Source organism: Scyliorhinus torazame, chromosome 11 (genome assembly GCF_047496885.1).
Source record: "Scyliorhinus torazame isolate Kashiwa2021f chromosome 11, sScyTor2.1, whole genome shotgun sequence".
NCBI lineage: Eukaryota > Metazoa > Chordata > Chondrichthyes > Carcharhiniformes > Scyliorhinidae > Scyliorhinus > Scyliorhinus torazame.
This window is the reverse complement of record NC_092717.1, coordinates 69,288,934-69,306,860: the sequence shown is the minus strand read 5'-3', so window position 1 is coordinate 69,306,860 and position 17,927 is coordinate 69,288,934. Positions and strand designations below refer to the sequence as shown.

The 17,927-nt window shown below is 47.4% G+C and overlaps 1 protein-coding gene across 4 annotated transcripts in view; it reads left to right on the top strand.

Annotated features, from left to right (window-relative positions):
- Positions 1-17,927, top strand: part of LOC140385326 (activin receptor type-1-like) — a 310,011-nt gene that overhangs the window by 249,721 nt on the left and 42,363 nt on the right. For all 4 annotated transcript variants that reach the window (XM_072467388.1, XM_072467386.1, XM_072467385.1 and 1 more), the window contains one exon: positions 5,231-5,330. In XM_072467388.1, the coding sequence (XP_072323489.1) occupies positions 5,231-5,330 (100 nt within the window). The remainder of the gene's footprint in view (positions 1-5,230; positions 5,331-17,927) is intronic.

Below are 17,927 nucleotides of genomic sequence, written 5' to 3'. Positions count from 1 at the left end.
ATGGCATTGAGGTACGGAGGGAAGAGGTGTTGGCAATTCTGGACAGGCTGAAAATAGATAAGTCCCCGGGACCTGATGGGATTTATCCTAGGATTCTCTGGGAGGCCAGGGAAGAGATTGCTGGACCTTTGGCTTTGATTTTTATGTCATCACTGGCTACAGGAATAGTGCCAGAGGACTGGAGGACAGCAAATGTGGTCCCTTTGTTCAAAAAGGGGAGCAGAGACAACCCCGGCAACTATAGACCGGTGAGCCTCACGTCTGTAGTGGGTAAAGTCTTGGAGGGGATTATAAGAGACAAGATTTATAATCATCTAGACAGGAATAATATGATCAGGGATAGTCAGCATGGCTTTGTGAAGGGTAGGTCATGCCTCACAAACCTTATTGAGTTCTTTGAGAAGGTGACTGAACAGGTAGACGAGGGTAGAGCAGTTGATGTGGTGTATATGGATTTCAGCAAAGCGTTTGATAAGGTTCCCCACGGTAGGCTATTGCAAAAAATACGGAGGCTGGGGATTGAGGGTGATTTAGAGATGTGGATCAGAAATTGGCTAGCTGAAAGAAGACAGAGGGTGGTGGTTGATGGGAAATGTTCAGAATGGAGTACAGTCACAAGTGGAGTACCACAAGGGTCTGTTCTGGGGCCGTTGCTATTTGTCATTTTTATCAATGACCTCAATGGAAGGCGCAGAAGGGTGGGTGGGTAAATTTGCAGACGATACTAAAGTCGGTGGTGTTGTCGATAGTGTGGAAGGATGTAGCAGGTTACAGAGGGATATAGATAAGCTGCAGAGCTGGGCTGAGAGGTGGCAAATGGAGTTTAATGTAGAGAAGTGTGAGGTGATTCACTTTGGAAGGAATAACAGGAATGCAGAATATTTGGCTAATGGTAAAGTTCTTGAAAGTGTGGATGAGCAGAGGGATCTAGGTGTCCATGTACATAGATCCCTGAAAGTTGCCACCCAGGTTGATAGGGTTGTGAAGAAGGCCTATGGAGTGTTGGCCTTTATTGGTAGAGGGATTGAGTTCCGGAGTCGGGAGGTCATGTTGCAGCTGTACAGAACTCTGGTACGGCCACATTTGGAGTATTGCGTACAGTTCTGGTCACCGCATTATAGGAAGGACGTGGAGGCTTTGGAGCGGGTGCAGAGGAGATTTACCAGGATGTTGCCTGGTATGGAGGGAAAATCTTATGAGGAAAGGCTGATGGACTTGAGGTTGTTTTCGTTGGAGAGAAGAAGGTTAAGAGGAGACTTAATAGTGGCATACAAAATGATCAGGGGGTTGGATAGGGTGGACAGTGAGAGCCTTCTCCCGCGGATGGATATGGCTGGCACGAGGGGACATAGCTTTAAACTGAGGGGTAATAGATATAGGACAGAGGTCAGAGGTAGGTTCTTTACGCAAAGAGTAGTGAGGCCGTGGAATGCCCTACCTGCTACAGTAGTGAACTCGCCAACATTGAGGGCATTTGAAAGTTTATTGGATAAACATATGGATGATAATGGCATAGTGTAGGTTAGATGGCTTTTGTTTCGGTGCAACATTTGCCTCCTTCTCTGAGCTTACTAAAACACCTAACCCCCGGAACCTGCAACATCCATTCCTGACCCTGCTCTATCCATGTCGCCGAAATGGCCACAACATCGAAGTCCCAGGTACCAACCCATGCTGCCAGTTCCCCTACCTTATTTTGTATACTCCTGGCATTGAAGTAGACACACTTCAAACCACCTACCTGAACACTGGCCCCCTCCTGCGACATCAAATCTGTGCTCCTGACCTCTATACTCTCATTCTCCCGTACCCTAAAACTACAATCCAGGTTCCCATGCCCCTGCTGCATTAGTTTAAACCCCCCCAAGACGTGTCAAGTGCTCATCTAGGTACTTAATGACTCATAACTTCCTGGTTCAACAGCGTTGCATTTGGGAAGTTCTTGATTAATAAGGGGATTGAGGTAATGGGGACGAGAAACATATCAGCCATGATTGAATGGCGGAGCAGACTCGAAGGGCCGCATGGCCTAATTCTGCTCTATGTATGTCTTATGAATACCCCAACAATGTGCTGGGGCATTCATCTCGGAAGTTCCCACATAAGGGTTTACCCAGCAATTGTCCAGGAGAGCTAACTTCTCCGAGACAATTGCGCTGGGCTGGAACCAACTGAGAAAAGCGATTTAAATCGCTAACTTTGGATGGTTCTGTCAGTTTTACTCTAATAGGTACTGTTGCAAGGAAAAAAATCAGATCCAACTCTCCTATTTTAAAAAAACCCAGAACCAGCCTTGCATGGGACATCTCCCACACCACCCCCAACCCAATTCGGCCCGGACCCCCATGTCTCCCTCCCTCTCCCCTGCCCTTTCTGGTTCAGCCTAACTGCCCAATCCTTCGAGTCTGACCCACCTGCCCTTCCGGTCCTACTGACCCCACCTGTTTGCAATCTGACCAAACCCCCCCCCCCCCCCCACACAGCACATACCCCTGTCTCCCCCCCACCCCCCATCCCTCCCGTGGCCCCTTACACCTCCTCCCGTCCCCCTTTCCCCCTCTCCTATCCCACTTTCCCCTCCCATCCCCAGAACCAATCCTCATCCCTCCTCTTTTTCCTGGTCTCTTCGCGCACTCTCCCCCCAAACTCTTGAGTCAATTGGACTCGAATAGTTAACTCTGTTTCTCTCTCCACATATACACCGATGCTGCCAGACCAACATTTATCTAATCATAATCTTTATTATTGTCACAAGTAGGCTTACATGAATACTGCCATGAAATTACTGTGAAAATCGTCTAGTCGCCACATTCCTGCACCTGTTCGGGTACACTGAGGGAGAATTCAGAATGTCCAAATTACCTAACAGCATGTCTTTCACGCTTTGTGGGAGGAAACCGGAGCACCCAGAGGAAACCCACACAGACACGGGGAGAACGTGCAGACTCCGCACAGACAGTGACCCAAGCCAGGAATCGAACCTGGGACCCTGGCGCTGTGAAGCAACAGTGCTAACCACTGTGCTACTGTGCTACTTTCTGGATTTATTAGCATAGTTTCTGAGATATGTCTGTCTAGGATTTGGGGAACACTGCTTCAATATTAAAAACTGGATTTCAAAACTGATTTAAGTAGATTTATTTAGAAAAATTGTGGATTTCCAAGTTGTTTCCAAGAAATCTACAGTGTTTCGCCTTCCAATTCCTTTATACTGTTTAGTTCCAGTTACAGCACTTGACTCTTTCATTTTACTTTTCAGCTAGTCCGGTGAGGTATTTAGGTGCTAAATACCTTTGTTGTTAATAACTGGCATTTTAAATTAAAATAATGTAATCTGGCACTAATCTTCTAATCTGCATTGACTGGAATTTGATGAAGACCCATACATTTCATACCTTGCACACTTACCTACAAAACCGTACTCGGACATTCCTGCAAAATCAGCTGATTATGGTGCTGAGGTCAGTGCTGATGGTGAGGTGGAATAGGAGGATCAAGCAAGTAAACAGTATCTAGTTATAAGAAAAATGTTGACATGACTCTGAGGTGTTGTAAATGGTTGGCAGACATAGTAGGAATTAACAGGTCTTTTTATAAATAGCAGGCAGTGACTAGTGGGGTACCACAGGGATCAGTGCTGGGATGCCCGCTATTCACAATATGTATAAATTTAGATGATGGAACGAAATGTAATATCTCCAAATTTGCAGGTGACACCAAGTTGGGTGGGAGGGTGAGTGGTGAGGAGGATGCAGAGATCCGTAAGTATGATTTGGGCAAGTTGAGTGAGTGGACAAATGAATAGCAGATGCAGTATAATTTGGATTAATTTAGTAGCAAAAACGGGAAGGAAGGCTATTATCTGAATGGCTTAAATTAGGAGGGGAATGTGCAACGAGACCTGGGTGGCCTTGTACACCAGTCACTTGAGGGAAGCATGCAGCTGTAGCAGGCGGTAAAGAAGGCAAAAGGTATGTTGGTCATCATAGTGTCGAAATCTTTAACATCCGAGTAAGACTTTTAGACTGAAAGAAGTGTAACAGATAACAACACAGTTAAAGGTTAAATGATTTTACTTGCAACAAGGAGAGAGGCCGCTGGAATCAAGGGTCGCAGCAGTTACACTCTGAGGAACATGAGGGACATAGAGATCTTTATACACAAAAGAACCCCATCCTCCCAAACAGGTGATACATTGATAATTGCTGAGCCTTTTAGTTGGCAGAGAGTACCATTCCGATACAAAGGGCCGGGGGGTGGGGGGTGTGATGATCAGATAATGTCAATGTCTACTGCAGTAATTCTACAGAGATGAATATACATCTATTGACGTCACTGGCTCCGATGGTGTTGTTTAAACAATGGTGTGTGTGTGTGTCACCATACAAACTGAATTGATCTCGTCAGGAAATCGATTAAACTCAAGACAATGTAATCACGTTACAGGGGGCCATCTGTCTGCGAACTGAATTAATGAGGTACAGAAAGCAATTTAAAATGAGACTCTTTAAGACGTTATGTCATGTATCCCATGATGCTTCAGACGGTCAAGTTTAGGTTTCCACAATAGCAAGAGGATTCGAGTACAGGAACAAGGATGTCTTGCTGCAAATATACAGGGCCATGATGAGGCAATACACCTGGAATATTGTGTGCAGTTTCGGTTTCCTTATCTGAGGAAGGATGTTCTTGCTCTAGAGGGAGTGCAGCGAAGGTTTACCAGACTGATTCCTGGGATGGCGGGACTGATGTATGAGGAGAGTTGAGTCGTTTAGGATTATATTCGCTGGAGTTCAGAAGAATGAGGGAGAAATCTCATAGAAGCCTATAGACAGGGTAGATGCAAGAAGGATGTTCCTGATGGTAGGGGTGTCCAATACAGTCTGAGGATACGGGGAAGACCATTTAGGACCGAGATGAGGAGAAATTTCTTCACCCAGAGAGTGGTTAGCGTGTGGAATTCGTTATCATAAAGTAGTTGAGGCCAAAACATTGTTTGTTTTCAAGAAGCAGTTAGATATAGCACTTGGGGCGAAGGGGATCAAAGGATATGGGGGAAGGCGTGGTTCGGCTGTTGAGTTGGATGATCAGCCATGATCATAATGAATGGCAGAGCAGGCTCGAAGGGCCGAATGGCAGCCTCCTGCTCTTATTTTATATGTTTCTATGTAACCATATAGTAATGACTGCCGCTTCTATATTAATGCTGTTTTGTGTTCTTCATTCTTAGGATTTGCTTGATCACTCCCGTACATCAGGCAGTGGGTCAGGGTTGCCATTTTTAGTACAACGTACAGTCGCCCGACAGATCACATTGATGGAATGTGTAGGTAGGTAAACCAAGACAGAAATTGAGCACGTTTCCTCAAAATAGATGATTTGACTATGATCACCAAGCAAACAAGAATATGAATATTTTAGTCTAGTTGTCGGAATTAGTCCTTGGCCATTGTTCTTTCAGAGATTTTTGATGATCTACTTGCTCATTAGCAGTCCATTCCACCAAATTGTCTTGGCAACAAAATGCTGTCAGTCTTCATGTAGTGGGCGTTTGACAAACGAGAAAGGTGGCTTTTCAGTCATCCAAGTGTCCTCTTTTTTTTTTTTTAAGTCACCATTTCCAAAAGGCTGAAGTAAAAAGAAGAGTGAACAACTTTTCATTTTGCACGGTAACAAAATAATATTAAAAGGATGGAGAGAAAGACTATAAGTTGTTTTTAGTTCAGCTGAAAACCTATAAAACTGATGGACCCGGGGATACAGGGATTTCCCTGAACAAACCGTGTCTGAAGTTTTCACTTTTCACTGATTGCTGTTTAAGTGTTTTATTTTTTACCTGTATTTAAGTTGACCAGTTTCTAAACCCTAGACACTGTGTCCCCCACCCTTCCACCTCCTTTCACCTCGGGGGTAGAGTAAATAACAGGTAAGCTCTTTTTCCTTTTTTATCTAGGGGGAATGGCAGGGAAGGTAGTGCAATGTTCCTCCTGCAGAATGTTGAGGTGAGGGACGCCATCAGTGTCCCTGCTGATTTCATCTGTGGGAAGTGCACCCATCTCCAGCTCCTCAGAAACCGCGTTAGGGAACTGGAGCTGGATGAACTTCGGATCATTTGGGAGGCAGAGGTGGTTATAGATAGAAGCTTCAGGGATGTAGTTACTCCAAAGAATAAAGATAGATGGGTGACGGTGAGAGGGGCTGGGAGGAAGCAGTCAGTACAGGGATCCCCTGTGATCGTTCCCCTTAGTAACATGTATACCGCTTTGGATACTGTTGGGGTGGGGTGGGGGGGGGGGGGGGGGGGGACTTATCAGGGGTAAGCCATGGGGTACAGGTCTCTGGCACAGAGTCTGTCCCTGTTGCCCAGAAGGGAAGGGGGGAGAGGAGTAGGGCATTAGTCATTGGAGACTCCATAGTTAGGGGGATAGATAGGAGATTCTGTGGGAACGAGAGAGACTCGCGGTTGGTGTTACCTCCCAGGTGCCAGGGTGCGTGATTTCATTGAATTTTTCATAGAATTTACAGTGCAGAAGGAGGCCATTCAGCCCATTGAGTCTGCACCGGATCTTGGAAAGAGCACCCTACCCAAGGTTAAAACCTCCACCCTATTCCCATAACCCAGTAACCCCACCCACCACTAAGGGCAATTTTTGGACACTAAGGGCAATTTATCATGGCCAATCCATGCGGTACTGGACCTGGTATTGGGGAATGAGCCCGGCCAGGTGGTAGATGTTTCCGTAGGGGAGCATTTCGGTAACAGTGACCACAATTCAGTAAGTTTTAAAGTACTGGTGGACAAGGATAAGAGTGGTCCTAGGATGAATGTGCTAAATTGGGGGAAGGCTAATTATAACAATATTCGGCGGGAACTGAAGAACATAGGATGTTTGAGGGCAAATCAACATCTGACATGTGGGAGGCTTTCAAGTGTCAGTTGAAAGGAATTCAGGTCCGGCATGTTCCTGTGAGGAAGAAGGATAAATACGGCAATTTTCGGGAACCTTGGATAACGAGAGATATTGTAGACCTCGTCAAAAAGAAAAAGGAGGCATTTGTCAGGGCTAAAAGGCTGGGAACAGACAAAGCCTGCGTGGAATATAAGGAAAGTAGGAAGGAACTTAAGCAAGGAGTCAGGAGGGCTAGAAGGGGTCACGAAAAGTCATTGGCAAATAGGGTTAAGGAAAGTCCCAAGGCTTTTTACACGTGCATAAAAAGCAAGAGGGTAGCCAGGGAAAGGGTTGGCCCACTGAAGGATAGGCAAGGGAATCTGTGTGGAGCCAGAGGAAATGGGCAAGGTACTAAATGAATACTTTGCATCAGTATTCACCAAAGAGAAGGAATTGGTAGATGTTGAGTCTGGAGAAGGGTGTGTAGATAGCCTGGGTCACCTTGAGATCCAAAAAGACGAGGTGTTGGGTGTCTTAAAAAATATTAAAGTAGATAAGTCCCCAGGGCCTGATGGGATCTGCCCCAGAATACTGAAGGAGGCTGGAGAGGAAATTGCTGAGGCCTTGACAGAAATCTTTGGATTCTCACTGTCTTCAGGGGATGTCCCGGAGGACTGGAGAATAGCCAATGTTGTTCCTCTGTTTAAGAAGGGTAGCAAGGATAATCCAGGGAACTACAGGCCGCTGAGCATTACTTCAGTGGTAGGGAAATTACTGGAGAGAATTCTTCGAGAGAGAGGATCTACTCCCATTTGGAAGCAAATGGACGTATTAGTGAGAGGCAGCATGGTTTTGTGAAGGGGAGGTTGTGTCTCCCTAACTTGATAGAGTTTTTCAAGGAGGTCACTAAGATGATTGATGCAGGTAGGGCAGTGGGTGTTGTCTATATGGACTTCAGTAAGGCCTTTGACAATCTCCCTCATGGTAGACTAGTACAAAAGGTGAAGTCACACGGGATCAGGGGTGAGCTGGCAAGGTGGATACAGAACTGGCTAGGTCATAGAAGGCAGAGAGTAGCAATGGAAGGATGCTTTTCTAATTGGAGGGCTGTGACCAGTGGTGTTCCACAGGGATCAGTGCTGGGACCTTTACTCTTTGTAGTATATATAAATGATTTGGAGGAAAATGTAACTGGTCTGATTCGTAAGTTTGCAGACGACACAAAGGTTGGTGGAATTGCGGATAGCGATGAGGACTGTCAGAGGATACAGCAGGATTTAGATTGTTTGGAGACTTGGGCGGAGAGATGGCAGATGGAGTTTAATCCGGACAAATGTGAGGTAATGCATTTTGGAAGGTCTAATGCAGGTAGGGAATATATAGTGAATGGTAGAACCCTCGAGTATTGAAAATCAAAGAGATCTAGGAGTACAGGTCCACAGGTCATTGAAAGGGGCAACACAGGTGGAGAAGGTAGTCAAGAAGGCATACGGCATGCTTGCCTTCATTGGCCGGGGCATTGAGTATAAGAATTGGCAAGTCATGTTGCAGCTGTATAGAACCTTAGTTAGGCCACACTTGGAGTATAATGTTCAATTCTGGTCGCCACACTACCAGAAGGATGTGGCGGCTTTAGAGAGGGTGCAGAAGAGATTTACCAGAATGTTGCCTGGTATGGAGGGCATTAGCTATGAGGAGCGGTTGAATAAACTCGGTTTGTTCTCACTGGAACGGAGGTGGTTGCGGGGAGACCTGATAGAGGTCTACAAAACTATGAGGGGCATAGACAGAGTGGAGAGTCAGAGGCTTTTCCCCAGGGTAGAGGGGTCAATTACTAGGGGGCATAGGTTTAAGGTGAGAGGGGCAAGGTTTAGAGTAGATGTACGAGGCAAGTTTTTTACGCAGAGGGTAGTGGGTGCCTGGAACTCGTTACCGGAGGAGGTGGTGGAAGCAGGGACGATAGTGACATTTAAGGGGCATCTTGACAAATACATGAATAGGATGGGAATAGAGGTATAGGAACCCAGGAAGTGTAGAAGATTGTAGTCTAGTCGGGCAGCATGGTCGGCACGGGCTTGGAGGGCCGAAGGGCCTGTTCCTGTGCTGTACATTTCTTTGTTCTTTGTAACCTGCACATCTTTGGACTGTGGGAGGAAACCGGAGCACCCGGAGGAAACCAACGCACACACGGGGAGAACGTGCAGATCACAGATGTCTCGGATCGTGTTTTCGTGACCCTTAAGGGGGAGGGGGAGCAGCCCCAAGTCGTGGTCCACATAGGTACCAACAACATAGGTAGGAAAAGGGATAGGGATGTAAATAAGGCAGGAATTCAGGGAGCTAGGGTGGAAACTTAGATCTAGGACAAACCGAGTTATTATCTCTGGGTTGTTACACGTGTCACGTGCTAGCGAGACGAGGAATAGGGAGAGAGAAGAGTTGAACACGTGGCTTCAGGGATGGTGCAGGAGGGATAATAGTTTCAGATTTCTGGATAATTGGGGCTCATTCTGGGGTCGGTGGGACCTCTTCAAACGGGATGGTCTACACCTGGACCAGAGGGGTACCAATATCCTGGGGGGGAAATTTGTTAATGCTCTTCGGGAGGGTTTAAACTAGTTCAGCAGGGGCTTGGGAGCCTGAATTGTAGCTCCAGTATACATGAGGTGGAGAGTAGTGAGGTTATGAGTAAGGTTTCAACGTTGCAGGAGTGTACTGGCAGGCAGGAAGGTGGTTTAAAGTGTGTCTTCTTCAATGCCAGGAGCATCCGGAATAAGGTGGGTGAACTTGCGGCATGGGTTGGTACCTGGGACTTCGACGTTGTAGCCATTTCGGAGACATGGATAGAGCAGGGACAGGCATGGTTGTTGCAGGTGCCGGGGTTTAGATATTTCAGTAAGCTCAGGGAAGGTGGTAAAAGAGGGGGAGGGGTGGCTTTGTTAGTCAAGGACAGTATTACGGTGGCAGAAAGGACATTTGATGAGGACTCGTCTACTGAGGTAGTATGGGCTGAGGTTAGAAACAGGAAGGGAGAGGTCACCCTGTTAGGGGTTTTCTATAGGCCTCCGAAAAGTTCCAGAGAAGTAGAGGAAAGGATCGCAAAGATGATTCTGGGTAGGAGCGAAAGCAACAGGGTAGTTGTTATGGGGAACTTTAACTTTCCAAATATTGACTGGAAACGCTGTAGTTCGAGTACTTTACATGGGTCCGTTTTTGTCCAATGTGTGCAGGAGGGTTTCCTGACACAGTATGTAGATAGGCCAACGAGAGGCGAGGCCATATTGGATTTGGTACTGGGTAATGAACCAGGACAGGTGTTAGATTTGGAGGTGGGTGAGCACTTTGGTGATAGTGACCACAATTCGATTACATTTACTTTAGTGATGGAAAGGGATAGGTATTGTAGCCACCTGAGTTGGCCACTTCCCGACTTAAAATGGAGATCCGCAAAGAATGCAGGGAAATTCAGTCAAGCCAGGAAAAACTAGCAGGTGCAAAGTTTCCTGTGTATTAGAACTTGCAGAAACCCAGACAGCACTGAAACTCACAACCATCTGCATATTAATGAGCGATCCCCGGGAACAATTGGAAACATTTAAGGTAAATAAGGCCAAGCCAGACTCCTCGACGCCAGCAGGAGCCAAGACAAAGGAAGGCCAACGGACACCTGGGAACCACCCAGCGATCAGGGAACAGCTCCAGTATTGGAGAAGTCGATCCAAGTGATCGGAACGTAGTCCAATCACTTGGAACCAGATACGGGGTCCGCCCCGAATGGCGCGAAGCCCCTGGGGACTATAAAGTAGAGTCCCCAAGTTCAATTTGTCCTTCTTGGCAGGGTCACTCAGCAGCTCGAAACAACCCTTGACAGTGACCTGCCTAGCTGCCGCATCAACCAAGTAAGTCTCCAGTCAACGCACGCTACGAGACAGGCACTCCTAGCTACCAGTCCATACCAGCTTTGAATTCTGCAGACTCAGAATCGAACGAAAGGCCATTTGTTCCCCTGACTTGGTGGGTCAGTTCCAAAGCTAAGTATAGGCGTTAGAGATAGTAAGTAGAGTTTTATGCATGAGTAGTGATTGACTGTGTATAATAAATGTGTTTTGATTTGAAACTTACTAACTGGTGTATTGAGTTATTGATCAGTACTTGAACCTCATGGTGGTATCATAAAGATACCTGGCGACTCTAGAGCAAAGGTTATAGAAACAGAGCAAATTAGGTAAAGACACAACGAGCAACATTTAAGAACCAACCAAAAGTTAGCAACATTTACTGGCGAACTCTGACGGGACCCGACTTAGAAGTGGCCTAACCACTCTGGGAGAAACCAAAATTTGAATTAAGAATCCAATTGGGAACAGAAACATTCACAAGTGTTCAAGCAGTTCTGATCAATCCTCATAATTAAGAAGTGTGTTAATGCATGCGTAACCAACAGGGCTATTAGTTAAAACTGATAGATTTTTGTTGCAATAAACTGTCGGGAGTTTGTATTCCAGAAAATAGCGAACGCCGTACCCGTGTTTACAGCACCGCCTTAGTACCCCTCATTCCAAATTTTAAAAGAGAGCATTCAGATAGGGAAAATGGTAATGAAGGCAATGGAACGCCTTATGAACCCTCAAGAATTCGTGGTCGTAGCGACCAGCAGCAGAGTAGGACAGTGTCCTGTTTGGGAAGAAGAGATCAGGAAATATCTCCAAGGGAAAGGATGGCCCCTTTGGAGTGAATTCTGTGATAATGAGGAAACAGGACCCGGGAGTATAGGACATACTTGGTGGGAGAATCTGTCAGAGATCCATAAGAAAAGCTTAGGGAAATCTCGCAAGCTGATGGCAATCGTACCCTGTTTGGCACAATTGCGAGGCACAGAGGAGGTTGTTCGGACGCTCCGCAAAGAGATAGAAGAGAGACATCAAATCAGCAAGGTCGATGTTAGTGAGATCGAGAGAGAGAATATAGAATTAAGAAGGAAGTTGGCAGCAAAGGACGGAGAGGTGGATGATGCCAAGAGAGCACACCCAGTCTTGTCTAGCGCATCTTAGCAGCTTCCAAACCCAATACGATAAGGCCTATCAGGACACGCAACGTGCAGTCCTGGTAAGAGACGAGACAGAGAAACAGGTAGAGGCATTGCAAAGGCAGTTCAGCGATCTAAAAGCAGCGTTAAGAGCACTCCATGCTGCCACCACGGAGCACAGAAAAAGCTCAGTGGATCATACAAAATGCTGGGAGCAGATTGCTGAACTGCAGTCTTTGCTTTCAGTGCAAAATGGGTTTCAAAGCCCCTTTGGATCCCAATTAGATGAAAAAGACGGCCCTGATTGGCAAAAACTAAACAAAACCGCGCATAGATATGTACAGGCAACATGAGCTCAATGAAAGCCCCAAAGGAGAAAAGCACCCCAACCCCCCACAGAGCAGATAGATCAGGCACCCATGAATCCAGTAACTACCCACTGCACAGTCACATCGGAAGGAGACGCGGAATTCCTTTACACCACCCCCTTAACTGTGACCCAATTACAGGACACGTGTGAAAAGATCACACCGTTCCTCCCCACCTCAGACCCCCACCACTTCTTTGCTAAAGTGAAGCAGCAGGCGACCATGTACTGCCTGGATGAGCGTGAGTAAGTGAAGCTCACAGTTTTAAACTTAGACCCTTCGGTTGTAGCAGCCCTTCCCGACCCACAGAATGTAGGAGGAGGCACCCTTGCAGAGATGCACACGGCGATCCTAGACGCGATCGGTTATAACAGTGGTGACCCAGTAGAAGGCCTGAATAAGTGCAGGCAGAAGAAAACAGAACACCCCACAGCGTTTGCTGGACGCCTGTGGATCCGTTTTACAGCCATTTTCGGAAACTTAGACCGCGCCCATTTGTCCCCAGACAACATGGCCAAATGGACCCGCACCCTTATCTCCCATGCCATAGAGGCAGGACAAAATTAGCTTGTACTAATTATGACCCCTCGGAAGAAATGCACAACGAAAAGTGGGTTTTAAAAAGGTTGTCCCGCCCCTGGGAGCAATCTGTCCACAACAACCCCAAGATTAGAAAACCCGAAGAACAGCAGGCAGAGGCAGATATCCAAGCAGTTAAAGCGCACCAGAACCCCGCATGGGTGAACGAAGGCATGAACAGCCCCCCACAGAAACCACAGGAGTATTACAACTGTGGACAATTAGGTCACTTTGCACGAGAGTGCAACGGCCCACGAAAGCCACTGAGAGCCCAGCAAGCAAGCACTCTGAAGAGTAACAGGACAAAGCCCATACATAGTGTAAGCACCCGTTCAGACCAGACAGACATGAACGGAACTGACTGACGGTGTTCGGGCTTCCCCACCTGGGTCTGCGACACCCTTTGGGATATGTCCGTCCGACCAGTCGTTGCAGCAAAAATATGGGGACAGCCCATCGAATTTCTCTGGGACACAGGAGGGTCCCGTACCACAATTAATTCCTCCACCATGTTCCAAAAAGACACGTGGCCCAATACAGCCACAATCACCCTCAGCGGCTTCACAGGCCACTCACAACAGGGACACATCACAGCCCCTATACCCATTCAAATTGGCAACATTACAACAAAACACCCCATAGTTTTGGTCGATCTGCCCCACACAGCAGAGCACATTTGGGGCGTCGATTTCATGAACTCCCACAACCTTTCATTTGACCCAGTAAATCAATGTGTCTGGAAAATGACAAAGTCAGCAAGAGCCCCCGCAACGCTCACAGTAGGTGAGTATGCTAATAAGATTAGCGCAGTCGGTGATTTTTGGTTTGACTCGACCACAATTAGCACAGACAAACCGGTTAGGGCAGTTCTCCAGAAGAACAGGACCGCATTTGCAAGTCATAAACATGACTGCGCCAGAATGGCTGGTTCAGTTCAAATAACAGGACCTGACCTTAGACCCCAGAAGCAATATGGATTTCCCCAAGAGGCAGAGGGAGAAATCTCAAAGGTTATTGATAGCTTATTAGAACAAGGTGTACTTAGATCAGTAGCCTCTACTGATTTGCCCCGATTTGGCCAGTGAGAAAGCCCAATGGATTATGGTGACTGACCATCGATTACCAGGAACTCAACAAAGTCACCCCCGCAGCAGCCCCCACGGTAGCCACAAGTCCCGAGACCATGCTCAAACAGGGACTCAACTCACGATATTTTACGGTTGTAGACATCAGTAACGGATTCTGGTCCATTCCATTGGAAAAAGTGTGCCAGTACAAATTTGCCTTCACTTTTAAAGGTCAACAGTACACATGGACATGCCTTCCACAAGGATTCCACAACTCCCCCTCCATTTTCCACCGACAGCTGGCCAATGGTTTATCAAAATTTTCTCGCCCCGACTGTCTGGTCCAGTATGTAGACGACCTATTACTGCAGACAGACACCAAGGCAGAGCACATCAAGCTTCTGTCCGAACTCCTTCATTCAATTGGTTGTAAAGTTAACCCCAAGAAGGCTCAAATTTTGGAGAACAAAGTGGTATATTTGGGAACGATTATCACGCATGGTAAACGTGAGATCGAGCATAAAAGAATTGACTCGATTGTCAAATTGCCCCTTCCCCAGAATGTTTCCGCCCTCCGGTCGTTTTTAGGACTGGTTGGCTACTGCCGAAACCATATTGACGGTTTCGCCACCAAAGCAGCACCCCTCTCGGAACTCCTAAAGAAAGGAGCCCCTTGGGAATGGCTTCCGCAGCACACGGATGCTGTAGACGCTTTAAAGTGCGCACTCATTGCAGCCCCCGCACTACAGGTTCAAGACCCGCTTTCCCCTTATGGTATAGAGATACCCTTTCGGCTGTACTCCTCCAGGAACGGCACGAACAGTTAGACCCGTGGCTTATGCCTCCAGAGTTTTAGATCCTGTGGAGCAGGGATTTTCGGCCTATGAAAGGCACCTGCTCGCAGTTTTCTGGGCAGTTCAATACTTCTCATATCACCGGACTAAACCCCATCACAATCCTCACGGAACACACCCCCACCCAACCTTTACTAGACGGACGACTTAAGGACGGTACAGTAAGCCAGGTCAGAGCAGCCAGATGGACCCTTCTTTTGCAGGGACGGGACATCACTGTTAAAAGGACCAAGACCCACACTTTCCTAGCCGACAGCCTTCAGTACCCAGGCACCACCCACAAATGTGAAATCATCTCACCGCACCACAACACAGGCCCCTTTATCGCGAAAACACCCCCCAGAAAGATAGGTAGTTCACCCCAGAGCCCCCAGCACACAGACACGTGCGCACCCTTGAGAATATATGTGGATGGTTCTTCCACTATATTATACGGGAAACGCATTACAGGATGCGGCACCCATGTTGAGGACGCGCCCTATAAGAAATCTTGTTAAAACTACCAGGACACTTAGGCGCGCAGGCGGCAGAACTAGCAGCCGTTGCGTATATTATAGATCACCCAGATTCCTTCCCCAGCCCAGCAGACATATACTCGGACAGCCTCTATGTCTGTAACAGCCTCACAGAATTCCTACCCCTGTGGAAAGCAAGAGGATTTGTTTCCGCGGATGGAAAACCCCTCCCTTCAGCCCCATTGCTCAGGCACATTTTGGATAAAACACAGGACAGGATATTTGGCATTACTAAAGTACGAAGTCACCACCGTTCCTCCCCACCTGGAAATGTAAAAGCCGACGCACTGGCTAAAGCAGGTTCCAGACATGGACATTTTTGGAACCCCCCCAAAAGCGCCCCAGTGAATGCACTTCAAGTCTCACAGACTAATATCGAGGATTTAGCGCAGGCCCAGAAGCAAGATAGTAATCTCAGGGAAATTTTAAAAGGAAAATTTACAGCCCCATACGATAGGTTTAAAAATACACTGACCACACATGACGGTGTGGTCCTAAAAGACACCCTTCATGTGGTTCCTGAACAGGACAGGAATCAGCTTATTTGTTTGTTCCATGATAGTCATGGACATCAGGGAATCGATCCCACTGCAGCCCACCTCAGGCAGCTCTGTTGGTGACCGAATTTAAAGGAAGACATTACTATGTCGTCTTGCACTATGTTGAGAATTGCCTTATCTGTGCCCAAAACAATCCGGACAGATATGCGAGGAAAGCTCAGCTTAGCCACAACCGCCCCGTTAATGGCCCCTGGAAACCTCCAGATTGATTTTATAGGACCATTGCCCCCTAGCAGGAATGGTCACAAGTATGTGTTAGTGGTTATAGACACGTTTACAAAATGGGTAGAAGCATTCCCATCTAGAACAAACACGGCAAAGACTACAGCTCAGATTTTAACACACCACATCTTTACGAGATGGGGACTCCCCCGCAGCTTTGAATCCGACAAAGGTTCCCATTTTACAGGACGTGTCATGAAGAACGTCCTCACGATATTTGGCATTACCCAAAACTTCCACATCGCATACCACCCCCAGTCAAGTGGTTTCGTGGAGCGAATGAATCGGACCCTAAAAGCAACCCTCAGGAAAATGGTCCAACAAAACAGCACCACTTAGGATTCAGTCCTCCCTTTTGCACTAATGTTTTTGTGTAACACTGTTTCGACATCCACAGGATACACCACACACACTCTCATGACGGGACGCCCCATGAAAGGCACAGAATGTTTATTCGGACTTGACCAGCCCCGAAGTGACGGCCCTCATACACGAGAACGCAGTCAAACAATTATTTGAGAATGTAAAAACAGCTCAGCTAGCAGCCGCAGTAAAATTAGGCACCAGGAAGAAACAGAGCAAGGCCTGTTTCGACAATACAGTGCATGCGACTGAGTTTGAAGTAGGACAGCAGGTCATGCTCTCCATTTACAACCCCGGCACGTTCCTGTCACCTATGTTTTCGGGTCCGTACTCCGTTGCGGACAAAGTAAGCCCCTCCGTCTATAAGATTAAGTACCCCAACGGGAAGACCGCGTGGTTTCATATTAACCAGCTCAAGGCATATGGCTCGCAGTCTAACCACGCACACCACGTCATGCTCGACGCAGCAGACCACGCCCCGCCCACAGCCAACGTATCCCTACCCTCTCCCAACACATCCACCCCATCCACGGACTTGACCTCGACTCCACCCTCGAACTATAGACTCCGCCCCGGAACGGCCACAGACAACAGCAGCAGCGACAGCGATTGTGACACAGGTATTAGCCACAGCACGCCTCCCTACTATCCCCATGCAACAGGCCCCACACCCAGCAAATCTGAACACGATTCGAGTGATCCCTTCCTGATCAAATTCCTTAACAAACCTCACCAAAGACCAGCGTCCTACGATGACGACCCCGACTCCGTCCCCACAGAATTAGACACAACTATTTGGCGCCGTGACAATTCGTACAGGCTCGTCCGAAATGACGAGATGGACCCTAAGTCACATCATGCAGCTTTAGCAACCCTCATCCATTCAAGAGTATGGCATCTGGGGGAAGATGATGACTGAGTCTGACTCCCAAAATGAGAACCCATTTGCGACCCTGTTCGCAACTGATAACTGAGGTGTCCAGATGATGTTTTAAGAGGAACCGCTTGGGAAACGGTGTCCTTTCTGATGGAACCTGCAGCATGTTTGTTCAATGTTTGTTCGTTAATGTTATCGTTAAGGGTGGTGTGTAAACTCGCAAGTTTTCATGGCCCCACGTCACCACCCCTTTTGACGGCCAATGGCTGTTAATGGATCTAGTTTGTCCCAGACAACAGTTCAGAGGAACTAGTCTGTCGACAGAAAATTGTTAAAGGTACAGGTTTGTCCCAGACAATAGTTCAGAGGAACTAGTCTGTCGGCAGACAACAATCATAACTACTCGCCTGATTCGAAGATAATCACGAGAGGCAGCCCCCACAACGACCACATTCTTACCCGTTCTTGCCGGTTGCTCAGGCAGTGGAGAAACGGCATTGCTCTCCGCCCTGCCTGAGGACCCCCCTCTGGTCAGCTACGCTCGGGTAGAGCACATACGGCATGGATCACCGTCCTACCCGGGGATTCCATCCAAATCTTACCCGC